Raw genomic sequence first — 14,164 nt, 5'->3', positions numbered from 1 at the left:
ACTTAACCGTTTTGTTATTTCCCCCACCGGTTCTATTTCCTCCTCCGATTCCTCCTCTTCCGGTTCTGATTCTTCTTCCGGTTCTGATTCTTCTTCCGGTTCTTCTTCGGGAACTTGTGAATCAGTCCAACATATATTCGACTCTTCGTTATTATTAGGTGAGTCAATGGGATTTGTGCTAGAGGTAGACATCTATCACACAATATCAAACATGTTAAGAGATTAATATATCATATAATATATACATGTTAATAATATATAGTTTCCAACAAAAATGTTAAGCAATCATTTTTAAAGAAAACACGGTCGAAGTCCAGACTCACTAATGCATCCTAACAAACTCGATAAGACACACTGATGTAAATTTTCTGGTTCTCTAAGACCAAAGCTCGGATACCAACTGAAATGTCCCGTTCTTATTGATTAAAAACGTTCCATATTAATTGATTTCGTTGCGAGGTTTTGACCTCTATATGAGACGTTTTTCAAAGACAGCATTCATTTTAAAACAAACCATAACCTTTATTTCATCAATAAAGGTTTAAAAAGCTTTACGTAGATTATCAAATAGTGATAATCTAAAATATCCTGTTTACACACGACCATTACATAATGGTTTACAATACAAATATGTTACAACAAAATAAGTTTCTTGAATACAGTTTTTACACAATATCATACAAGCATGGACTCCAAATCTCGTCCTTATTTAAGTATGCGACAGCGGAAGCTCTTAATAATCACCTGAGAATAAACATGCTTAAAACGTCAACAAAAATGTTGGTGAGTTATAGGTTTAACCTATATATATCAAATCATAATAATAGACCACAAGATTTCATATTTCAATACACATCCCATACATAGAGATAAAAATCATTCATATGGTGAACACCTGGTAACCGACATTAACAAGATGCATATATAAGAATATCCCCATCATTCTGGGACACTCTTCGGATATGATATAAATTTCGAAGTACTAAAGCATCCGGTACTTTGGATGGGGATTGTTAGGCCCAATAGATCTATCTTTAGGATTCGCGTCAATTAGGGTGTCTGTTCCCAAATTCTTAGATTACCAGACTTAATAAAAAGGGGCATATTCGATTTCGATAATTCAACCATAGAATGTAGTTTCACGTACTTGTGTCTATTTTGTAAATCATTTATAAAACCTGCATGTATTCTCATCCCAAAAATATTAGATTTTAAAAGTGGGACTATAACTCACTTTCACAGATTTTTACTTCGTCGGGAAGTAAGACTTGGCCACTGGTTGATTCACGAACCTATAACAATATATACATATATATCAAAGTATGTTCAAAATATATTTACAACACTTTTAATATATTTTGATGTTTTAAGTTTATTAAGTCAGCTGTCCTCGTTAGTAACCTACAACTATTTGTCCACAGTTAGATGTACAGAAATAAATCGATAAATATTAACTTGAATCAATCCACGACCCAGTGTATGCGTATCTCAGTATTGATCACAACTCAAACTATATATATTTTGGAATCAACCTCAACCCTGTATAGCTAACTCCAACATTCACATATAGAGTGTCTATGGTTGTTCCGAAATATATATAGATGTGTCGACATGATAGGTCGAAACATTGTATACGTGTCTATGGTATCTCAAGATTACATAATATACAATACAAGTTGATTAAGTTATGGTTAGAATAGATTTGTTACCAATTTTCACGTAGCTAAAATGAGAAAAATTATCCAATCTTGTTTTACCCATAACTTCTTCATTTTAAATCCGTTTTGAGTGAATCAAATTGCTATGGTTTCATATTGAACTCTATTTTATGAATCTAAATAGAAAAAGTATAGGTTTATAGTTGGAAAAATAAGTTACAAGTCGTTTTTGTAAAGGTAGTCATTTCAGTCGAAAGAACGACGTCTAGATGACCATTTTAGAAAACATACTTCCACTTTGAGTTTAACCATAATTTTTGGATATAGTTTCATGTTCATAATAAAAATAATTTTCTCAGAATAACAACTTTTAAATCAAAGTTTATCATAGGTTTTAATTAACTAACTCAAAACAGCCCGCGGTGTTACTACGACGGCGTAAATCCGGTTTTACGGTGTTTTTCGTGTTTCCAGGTTTTAAATCATTAAGTTAGCATATCATATAAATATAGAACATGTGTTTAGTTGATTTTAAAAGTCAAGTTAGAAGGATTAACTTTTGTTTGCGAACAAGTTTAGAATTAACTAAACTATGTTCGAGTGATTACAAGTTTAAACCTTCGAATAAGATAGCTTTATATGTATGAATCGAATGATGTTATGAACATCATTACTACCTTAAGTTCCTTGGATAAACCTACTGGAAAAGAGAAAAATGGATCTAGCTTCAACGGATCCTTGGATGGCTCGAAGTTCTTGAAGCAGAATCATGACACGAAAACAAGTTCAAGTAAGATCATCACTTGAAATAAGATTGTTATAGTTATAGAAATTGAACCAAAGTTTGAATATGATTATTACCTTGTATTAGAATGATAACCTACTGTAAGAAACAAAGATTTCTTGAGGTTGGATGATCACCTTACAAGATTGGAAGTGAGCTAGCAAACTTGAAAGTATTCTTGATTTTATGTAACTAGAACTTGTAGAATATACGAAGAACACTTAGAACTTGAAGATAGAACTTGAGAGAGATCAATTAGATGAAGAAAATTGAAGAATTAAAGTGTTTGTAGGTGTTTTTGGTCGTTGGTGTATGGATTAGATATAAAGGATATGTAATTTTGTTTTCATGTAAATAAGTCATGAATGATTACTCATATTTTTGTAATTTTATGAGATATTTCATGCTAGTTGCCAAATGATGGTTCCCACATGTGTTAGGTGACTCACATGGGCTGCTAAGAGCTGATCATTGGAGTGTATATACTAATAGTACATACATCTAAAAGCTGTGTATTGTACGAGTACGAATACGGGTGCATACGAGTAGAATTGTTGATGAAACTGAACAAGGATGTAATTGTAAGCATTTTTGTTAAGTAGAAGTATTTTGATAAGTGTATTGAAGTCTTTCAAAAGTGTATAAATACATATTAGAACACTACATGTATATACATTTTAACTGAGTCTTTAAGTCATCGTTAGTCGTTACATGTAAGTGTTGTTTTGAAACCTTTAGGTTAACGATCTTGTTAAATGTTGTTAACCCAATGTTTATAATATCAAATGAGATTTTAAATTATTATATTATCATGATATTATCATGTATGAATATCTCTTAATATGATATATATATACATTAAATGTCTTTACAACGATAATCGTTACATATATGTCTCGTTTAAAATCATTAAATTAGTAGTCTTGTTTTTACATATGTAGTTCATTGTTAATATACTTAATGATATATTTACTTATCATAGTATCATGTTAACTATATATATATATATCCATATATATGTCATCATATAGTTTTTACAAGTTTTAACGTTCGTGAATCACCGGTCAACTTGGGTGGTCAATTGTCTATATGAAACATATTTCAATTAATCAAGTCTTAACAAGTTTGATTGCTTAACATGTTGGAAACATTTAATCATGTAAATATCAATCTCAATTAATATATATAAACATGGAAAAGTTCGGGTCACTACACATCCTACACGATTTCTTGCGCAGTTAGCTGCATTGCTTGATTCGGAGTTATTGTTGGTATGTAGCGCAGCCTGTACTGCGGCTATGTTTGAAGCAAGAAAGGCACGAAATTCCTCTTCGCTCATATTCAAGGTTTGTCGAGTAGTCGGTGCCATTTCCTTCAAAATAGTCAAATGAAACGAGTTAATCATATAGAATATCAAGAGTAGTCAATAGTATTTCGTAGCGTAATATGAACTTATTTATAAAAGCTCTTTCTTCATATTAGCGTTTTATACTCTTTAATTCGGGTAGTACCTACCCGTTAAGTTCATACTTAGTAGCTAACATACCATTTCAACCACTACAATTCTATATGAAAAACTAATCACAAAAAAAAAAAAAATATCATATTCAAACCTTTATACAATAACTTGCAAACTTACAATACCGTTTTTTTTTTACATATAGCATGAAATATAGCACATAAAACTTTGATACAAAGTAGTTGCGAAGATAATTCTAGTTAATAAATAATGCGTTCAGCAAAGGCAATAAAGACACGTAATTCATACGTCCAGAAACAAGTCATGCTTTCTGGTTTTACTAATACCACTTTCCATCCTTAGTTTTGTGGAACATAACCGTTGTGACCAATAGTAAGACAATGTGTTGTAACGTCGTCAAAAGGATGAAGGTTACGTAATGACCAACAGTCTCGTAATAACCTAAAAACCTCATTTCTTACCCCAATTACCGACTCCGTCACTTGTGGGAACGTTTTGTTTAATAGTTGTAGCCCGATGTTCTTGTTCTCACTTTGGTGAGAAGCGAACATTACTAACCCGTAAGCATAACATGCTTCTTTATGTTGCATGTTAGCCGCTTTTTCTAAATCACGAAGTCCTATATTCGGATATATTGAGTCAAAATAATTTCTTAACCCGTTGCGTAAAATAGCATTTGGGTTCTCCGCAATATATGCGTCAAAGTAAACACATCGTAACTTATGGATTTCCCAATGTGATATCCCCCATCTTTCGAACGAAAGCCTTTTATAAATCAAGGCATTCTTGGAACATTCTTCGAATGTCTTACAAACTGATCTCTCTTTAAATAGTTGTGCCGAGGAATTTTGACCGACTCTAGACAAGATTTCATCAATCATGTCTCCGGGTAGGTCTCTTAAAATATTGGGTTGTCTATCCATTTTGTGTTTTTATACTGTAAAATAGACAAGAGTTAGATTCATAAAAAAATACTTATTAATACAAGTAATTTTTACATATATCATAAAGCATAAGCACACTATATTACATATATTACACCACACGAATACAACTATCTTATTCCGACTCGCTCGTTTCTTCTTCTTCGATTTTGGTTCGTTTTGCCAAGTTTCTAGGGATATATGATGTTCCCCTAATACGAGCCGTCGTTTTCCACATTGGTTTAGAAAAACCTGGTGATTTAGAGGTTCCCGGGTTATTGTCACAACTTAAGAAATACGGGTGTTGACGATACATATAAAGTTCATCGGGTTTGGAATCAAATTTCTCTATTTTTATGCCCTTTCCCTTATTGTTCTATTTTACCTTATTAAATTGTGTTGGGGTAATTTCTAGAACATCATCGGAATCCTTGTCGGGATCCGATTCATCGGAGAATTGGTAATCCTCCCAATACTTTGCTTCCTTGGCGGAAACACCATTGACCATAATTAACTTTGGTCGGTTGGTTGAGGATTTTCTTCTACTTAACCGTTTTATTATTTCCCCCACTGGTTCTATTTCTTCTTCCGGTTCCGATTCTTCTTTCGGTTCCGACTCTTCTTCCGGTTCCTCTTCGGGAACTTGTGAATCAGTCCACGAATCATTCCAATTTATATTTGACTCTTCATTATTATTAGGTGAGTCAATGGGACTTGTTCTAGAGGTAGACATCTATCACATAATATCAAACACGTTAAGAGATTAATATATCACATAATATTCACATGTTAAAAATATATAGTTTCCAACAAAAATGTTAAGCAATCATTTTTAAAGAAAACACGATCTAAGTCCAGACTCACTAATGCATCCTAACAAACTCGATAAGACACACTAATGCAAATTTTCTGGTTCTCTAAGACCAACGCTCGGATACCAACTGAAATACAGTTGAGGACAACCACCGTCCCACCCAGTGCCTTCCCAGCTAACCGTCTGGTGACCACTGAGTGTACCTCAAATACAGATTTTAGGGCCTGCCTCTCGGCTACTGCCAACCCTCGTAAGGGATCGCAAGGAGTAAGAGCCAATGCTTCGTCACAGGTAACACTGTGAGAACTTCCTTTACGACTAACCCGCCACACATGGACGGCGTTATACCAGCTATGATACCAACTGAAATGTCCCGTTCATATTGATTATAAACGTTCCATATTAATTGATTTCGTTGCGAGGTTTTGACCTCTATATGAGACGTTTTTCAAAGACTGCATTCATTTTTAAAACAACCATAACCTTTATTTTATCAATAAAGGTTTCAAAAGCATTACGTAGATTATCAAATAATGATAATCTAAAATATACTGTTTACACATGACCATTACATAATAGTTTACAATAGAAATATATTACATCGACATATGTTTCTTGAATGCAGTTTTTCCATAATATCATACAAACATGGACTCCAAATCTTGTCCTTATTTTAGTATGCAACAGCGGAAGCTCTTAGCATTCACCTGAGAATAAACATGCTTTAAACGTCAACAAAAATGTTGGTGAGTTATAGGTTTAACCTATATATATCAAATCGTAACAATAGACCACAAGATTTCATATTTCAATATACATCCCATACATAGAGATAAAAATCATTCATATGGTGAACACCTGGTAACCGACATTAACAAGATGCATATATAAGAATATCCCCATCATTCCGGGACACCCTTCGGATATGATATAAATTTCGAAGTACTAAAGCATCCGGTACTTTGGATGGGGTTTGTTAGGCCCAATAGATCTATCTTTAGGATTCGCGTCAATTAGGGTGTCTGTTCCCTAATTCTTAGATTACCAGACTTAATAATAAGGGGCATATTCGATTTCGATAATTCAACCATAGAATGTAGTTTCACGTACTTGTGTCTATTTTGTAAATCATTTATAAAACCTGCATGTATTCTCATCCCAAAAATATTAGATTTTAAAAGTGGGACTATAACTCACTTTCACAGATTTTTACTTCGTCGGGAAGTAAGACTTGGCCACTGGTCGATTCACGAACCTATAACAAATATGTACATATATATCAGAGCATATTCAAAATATATTTACAACACTTTTAATACATTTTGATGTTTTAAGTTTATTAAGTCAGCTGTCCTCGTTAGTAACCTACAACTAGTTGTCCAACGTTAGATGTACAGAAAAAAAATTGATATATATTATCTTGAATCAATCCACGACCCAGTGTATACACGTCTCAGGCTAGATCACTACTCAAAGTATATATATTTTTGGAATCAACCTCAACCCTGTATAGCTAACTCCCACATTACTGCATATAGTGTGTCTATGGTTGTTCCAAATAATATATACACATGGGTCGATATGATATGTCAAAACATTTGCATACGTGTCTATGGTATCCCAAGATTACATAATATATTAGAATACATGTATAATACAATATAAGTTAGCTAGGATGTGATTAATATAGATTTGTTACCAATTTTCACGTTGCTACAACAAGAAAAAATTATCCAATCTTGTTTTACCCATAACTTCTTCATTTTAAATCCGTTTTGAGTGAATCAAATTGCTATGGTTTCATATTGAACTCTATTTTATGAATCTAAACAGAAAAAGTATAGGTTTATAGTCGGAAATATAAGTTACAAGTCGTTTTTGTAAAGGTAGTCATTTCAGTCGAAAGAAAGACGTCTAGATGACCATTTTAGAAAACATACTTCCACTTTGAGTTTAACCATGATTTTTAGATATAGTTTCATGTTCATAAGAAAAATAATTTGCCCAGAAGAACAACTTTTAAATCAAAGTTTATCATAGTTTTTAATTAACTAACCCAAAACAGCCCGCGGTGTTACTACGACGGCGTATGTTCGGTTTTACAGTGTTCTTCGTGTTTCCAGGTTTTAAATCATTAAGTTAGCATATCATATAGATATAGAACATGTGTTTAGTTGATTTTAAAAGTCAAGTTAGAAGGATTAACTTTTGTTTGCGAACAAGTTTAGAATTAACTAAACTATGTTCTAGTGATTACAAGTTTAAACCTTCGAATTAGATAGCTTTATATGTATGAATCGAATGATGTTATGAACATCATTACTACCTTAAGTTTTCTGGATAATGCTACTGGAAATGAGAAAAATGGATCTAGCTTCAAAGGATCGTTGGATGGCTTGAAAGTTCTTGAAGCAGAATCATGACACGAAAACAAGTTCAAGTAAGATTTTCACTCGAAATAAGATTGTTATAGTTATAGAAATTGAATCAAAGTTTGAATATGAGTATTACCTTGTATTAGAAAGATATCTTACTGTAAATAATAAAGATTTCTTGAGATTGGATGATCACTCTACAAGATTGGAAGTAAGCTAGCAAACTTAGAAGTATTCTTGATTTTATGAAACTAGAACTTGTAGAATTTATGAAGAACACTTAGAACTTGAAGATAGAACTTGAGAGAGATCAATTAGATGAAGAATATTGAAGAATGAAAGTGTTTGTAGGTGTTTTTGGTCATTGGTGTATGGATTAGATATAAAAGATATGTAATTTTGTTTTCATGTAAATAAGTCATGAATGATTACTCATATTTTTGTAATTTTATGAGATATTTCATGCTCAAATGATGGTTCTCACATGTGTTAGGTGACTCACATGGGCTGCTAAGAGCTGATCATTGGAGTATATATACCAATAGTACATACATCTAAAAGCTGTGTATTGTACGAGTACGAATACAGGTGCATACGAGTAGAATTGTTGATGAAACTGAACGAGGATGTAATTGTAAGCATTTTTGTTAAGTAGAAGTATTTTGATAAGTGTCTTAAAATCTTTCAAAAGTGTATGAATACATACTAAAACACTACATGTATATACATTTTAACTGAGTCGTTAAATCATCGTTAGTCGTTACATGTAAGTGTTGTTTTGAAACCTTTAGGTTAACGATCTTGTTAAATGTTGTTAACCCAATGTTTATAATATCAAATGAGATTTTAAATTATTATATTATCATAATATTATGATGTATGAATATCTCTTAATATGATATATATACATTAAATGTCGTTACAACGATAATCGTTACATATATGTCTCGTTTCAAAATCATTAAGTTAGTAGTCTTGCTTTTACATATGTAGTTCATTGTTAATATACTTAATGATATGTTTACTTATCATAATATCATGTTAACTATATATATATCCATATATATGTCATCATATAGTTTTTACAAGTTTTAACGTTCGTGAATCACCGGTCAACTTGGGTGGTCAATTGTCTATATGAAACCTATTTCAATTAATCAAGTCTTAACAAGTTTGATTGCTTAACATGTTGAAAACACTTAATCATGTAAATAACAATTTCATTTAATATATATATAAACATGGAAAAGTTCGGGTCACTACACTTTGAACCGTACGTGGAACGAGTTTCCGCCTCATACAGCTCGGGCTGAAACTCGAGGGAAGTTTAGGATGGCGGCCGGAAGGTTGCCACAAGTAAGTCAGTTTAGGAGACCGAAGGCAGTTCTCCGTGGATCGGACACGTAGCTTACCGAATCAGTAGCGACACGGACGGGAAAGCATGCTACGAAAGATAAGGTCGAGTCTGATACATCAACTGTCTACTCAATATCCTTGTACGAGTCCACAATCACTACACGAGATAAACCTTATATATCTTATATTTTAAACTTTTAATTTTAGTTAATTATTCTTTTCCATCTAACTTAAAAAATCAAAATAAAATATTAAATTTCTTTTATAAATATTTATTTTCCTTTCCTTTCTTTCAATTTCCTTTTAACTCGAAAATACATATAAACTATATTTTATTTCTTTCTTTTTCGTCCTTATTATCTCCTTTTTTTCCACTCGATTCTTTCCGTTATAAAATAAAACTCCAGAACACAAGCAATTCTCTTTGTATCATCTTAAATTTTTACAAGTAGTTTAACTTTGCAAGAGCAGCAAAATAAACTATATGACTAGATTAAAAATCTATGATTCATAGATCCATCAAAAATGTTCATTATAGGGTTGTAGTTAGGGATGGCAATGGCCACCCGATCCGGTGGATATCCACCCGATCCACCCGCTACGTAATGGATATGGACGAACCTAAATGGATATAGATACAGATATGGATGAACCTAAATGGATATTGATATGGACATGGATGAAAAGTTTCATCCATGGATATATCCATTACCACCCGAAATACATATACAAATACATAAATATAGATATATGTTTACATATTTACTATTACAAGTTCATTTACCGTTAGATTTATATTTTATTTTAAACCTTATAATGAAATAACTATAATATATTACAATAAAACACACATATCTAATAAAATAAACTTACAAATTTCGTATTTAATTTTTCATAATCCATGTGTTATATTAAAATTTAACAAATTTTGTTATATCTTCGACAAAAATTACACATTCTTATGGGTAGATTTTAAATATGTCATGTTATATTTATTTCTGCTATACTACATTTTTAATTTAATCGCATATTAGAAAATATCATAACATTTTTTTAATATCCATTGGATATCCATTAACCCGGTTAATCCACTGGATATGGATATGGATGACCTGAAACTAAACGGATATGGATATGGATATGGATGAACAAAAACTAAATGGATATGGATGTGGATACGGCATCACCCGCTCCATATCCGATCCATTGCCATCCCTAGACTTGTAGTCCACAAATATACAAGGCATATAGATGGTGAATCTATAAAAATGGAGTGCCTGTCAAGGGCGCTAGCGCATACCCCGGGGTGCGAAGGACGGGAACGAGCGGAATCAATGCTCCGATTGGAACTTTTATAAATGGTGAATCATTATCATTATCATTATCATCCTTATAATAATAAACAGTCAACCAAGGTGAACTTTTCATATCACACAAAGAAGTTTGGATTGGATCATATATATACAATGCAAACGTCCTGAAAAGCTGCCATAACTCACAATGAACCCCTAGGCTCTGCATTACATGTTATTCAAAATTCTTATAAAAACAAAGAAATGAGAATAAAGGCACATTATTTTATTTGAAATATAAAACCGATAAAAGTATAAAACGAAAGTAAGAGAAAATGTTGGTGTACTACGGGCCGTTTAATTTATTACAGAATTTCAAGGCAATAATCTTTACGATAAGCAACACTAAAGCATCGCTTGCTCATTCAGCTCCACTGAAGAGGTGAGACATGCAGCTATCTATGCATATAGTTACCAGCAGATTTACACTTGATTAAATTTTGTGCTGGTAAGGAACCTTAAAACACTATTCATTATCTGCATACAAGTACCAAGACTAATCAAGACTTATGTATGTTTCAATAATAAAGATCGGAAGTGGCAATCTCAATCCATATGATTATAAATTTGGGTTATATTTATCTATCAACGGATATAATAAATAACAGTAACACATTATACAAGAACGGGTAGGATAAGAAAAACAAGCTTAAAATCATCCAAATGGCATTACTGATACATAAAACCTCATAAATCATTTCCTAAAAAACATAGAATACTTTGAACAAAAGTGTTTCAGGTAAACCTTACCCGACCAATGACCCATTTCAAAAGTATCTTTTATTAACTCATTACTCAACCCCTGACCAATCATATTTGTCACATCCTAGTATGGAGGGACTAGGCTGGAGAACAAATTTAACTGAAATCCTACAATAACCGAGTCTGACCACAGCTAAAAAATCTAATTCTTCATATTATAACAAATTAACAGCTGTTTCGTCCTATTTACTTTGTCCTTACGTTGACATATTTAAAATTTTAAATTAAATCAAATATTTGTAACATTCCCAGTATCCTAATCCACAATGACCTGGAGATCACTAAAGAGTCATTTTAAAAGCTTTATATAAATTCACCAAAAGCCAGGACAAACTGTGCACACCAAATATTTAATAATATAGCAATTACACATACCGGTTAATGTTGGGAAATATATTATTTTATTTAGCTGGAAACTGATCTAGTCACACAAATATATATAAGTCGATAACACTGAGACGTGATTCTAAAATGACTATGCTAAGTCAAAATACTCCCCAAGGTTCCACGGGGCATTAACTTTCACTATTCCACTTTAGACAAAACTTATTTTAAGATTAACATTCAAAAAAAGGATCTTGTCTGCTGTTGTAATTGTAATGACGACCTAATGATATACATATGTAGTCTTGACGATAAAATATTCTGATGGGTCCGTCGAACTCAAAACACAATACAAAACAACTGCAGATGATTTAGGGTGGACAGAGACCTTTTGTGAACGTTCGAAGTTTCTTAATATTCAAGGAGGCAATTGTTAAGGAGCTTTAAAAAAGGGTTAAGTACTAAGTGAAGAATAAAGGATAGAATTTGCATCACATTAACTACTCTACACATGAACTGCATAATAATGATGCACAAACTAGTAACAATTTAGGAAACTAAACTAGAGTCATTCAATTCGTTGAACACACACATTCCGCACATCTGATGTATAGCATTATGGACCAAAAAATTTCTACCCATCAAAATACTAATTTTCTAGGAATTCACCTAATACAGTCATTCAATTCTTTGTACACCCACGTCCCACACATATGATGTAGAGAATTGGACCAAAAGTACTCTCTACACCATAATCCTGTATATGTTCATAGCAACCATATTTGATGTAGACAACTATGGACCAAAAGTACACTACACACCATAACCCTGTAATATGTTCATAGCAACCTACAATAATCTTCTTCATGACTCTAATTAGATATGTAAACTAGATAATCACAAAGCAATCTATCTAGTTCATCCACAGGTTCATAGCTACTACAACATAAGCTAACATTTAACTTTAAGTACAATAACATTCAGTTCTTTTACCCCCAAACAACAATCATGCAATTCAGAATATGAGAAAATATGTTTCAGTAGGACATAACAATCATCTGTCTTTCATAGGTAATAATGTATACTATACTAGCTATGCAGAAACTATAGATCACATAAGCAAAGTGAAATATACCTTTTATTTACTCCATAAAAGAAGCTTATTATTTGCAAAACTCAAAGCATCACCACATCAGCATCATCATCATTAACACTAGCACCACTGACTACAATCTCACCTCCATCAACAGGCCAGTTTGGCCAACTAGACACAGTCTCAACACTATCAGTCCTCCCCGAATCACCCATCTCAACCACCTCTCCAATTTGACTCGGAGAAAACAAAACCTCATCCCGTTCCCCTAAACTATGATTATACCTTATCGCCGAGGACGTAATCTGATGCCTCCTTACAAAATTCCTAAATCCAAACCCTAATAACTCATCCTCATCATCATCACCACCACCACCATCATTATCATTAATGTAATCGTTGTCGTTTGAATCTAACAATCTCAAAAACATAGAAGACCTAGACCTAGACCTCCTCCTAACATTCAATTCACTATCAACAACAGGCTCCACAGGCATCTGAAACCTGCAAACTGGACACGAATTACGAAACTTAAGCCATGGAATTATACAATCAGGATGATACATGTGCTTACACGGAAGCTCCTTAGTGACATCATCAATCACAAACTGATCCTTACAAATAGCACAAATAAGAACCGGATCAATCTCTAGTGATGCTGATGTAACCTTAACTGAATTAATACCTTCGATAACAGTATTCGATACTCCTAGGTTACCTGGCGTCGTACCAGTAGCGAATTGATTAATGTTCGTGTGATCGGAGTTTAACAAATGATTCATTACACGGTTGAAATACGGATTATTGCGCGAAGTTGGAGAATCTAATTCTTCGAGGAAATTGGAGGTGCAGTGAGGGCAGGAAGTGGTGGTGGTGGTGGTGGTAGGGATGAGAGAGATGCTCATGTCGCAGTCGTGACACCAGTAGGTGCGGCGGTCCATGGCGGTGGCGGTGCCGGTGATGGTGGTTACGGTGGCTGTGGTGGTGGTGGTTGAAGTCATTATTTTTAGGAGAAAATATGTAAAGTGTGGATTTGTGGGATTGGGTGTATTTTCTTGTACTATTGAGGAAGAAAGGTGGCCCATGGTTAGTTGGTTTGGTCAATGTCGTTATTGTTAATTGTTAACACTGCTTAAATTATAGATATAGATTTAATTTAATTTAATTTAATTTGATGTAATTAAAAAAAATTCTCTTAAACGTTCATTAACGTTTAAAATTATCTTATGAATATGATAGAATT

General features: G+C 33.0%; 1 protein-coding gene across 1 annotated transcript; it reads right to left on the bottom strand.

Annotated features, from left to right (window-relative positions):
- Positions 1 to 10,912: 10,912 nt before the first annotated feature.
- Positions 10,913 to 13,922, bottom strand: LOC139875320 (uncharacterized). Its single transcript, XM_071862662.1, has 2 exons — positions 12,964 to 13,922; positions 10,913 to 11,219 (listed from the first exon to the last, which is right to left on the bottom strand). Exon 1 carries the CDS (start codon positions 13,920 to 13,922, stop codon positions 13,005 to 13,007), a length of 918 nt encoding a protein of 305 aa, XP_071718763.1. The 3' UTR covers positions 10,913 to 11,219; positions 12,964 to 13,004.
- Positions 13,923 to 14,164: the final 242 nt, after the last annotated feature.

This window comes from Rutidosis leptorrhynchoides, chromosome 11, assembly GCF_046630445.1.
Source record: "Rutidosis leptorrhynchoides isolate AG116_Rl617_1_P2 chromosome 11, CSIRO_AGI_Rlap_v1, whole genome shotgun sequence".
NCBI lineage: Eukaryota > Viridiplantae > Streptophyta > Magnoliopsida > Asterales > Asteraceae > Rutidosis > Rutidosis leptorrhynchoides.
This window is presented reverse-complemented; position numbering and strand designations above follow the sequence as displayed.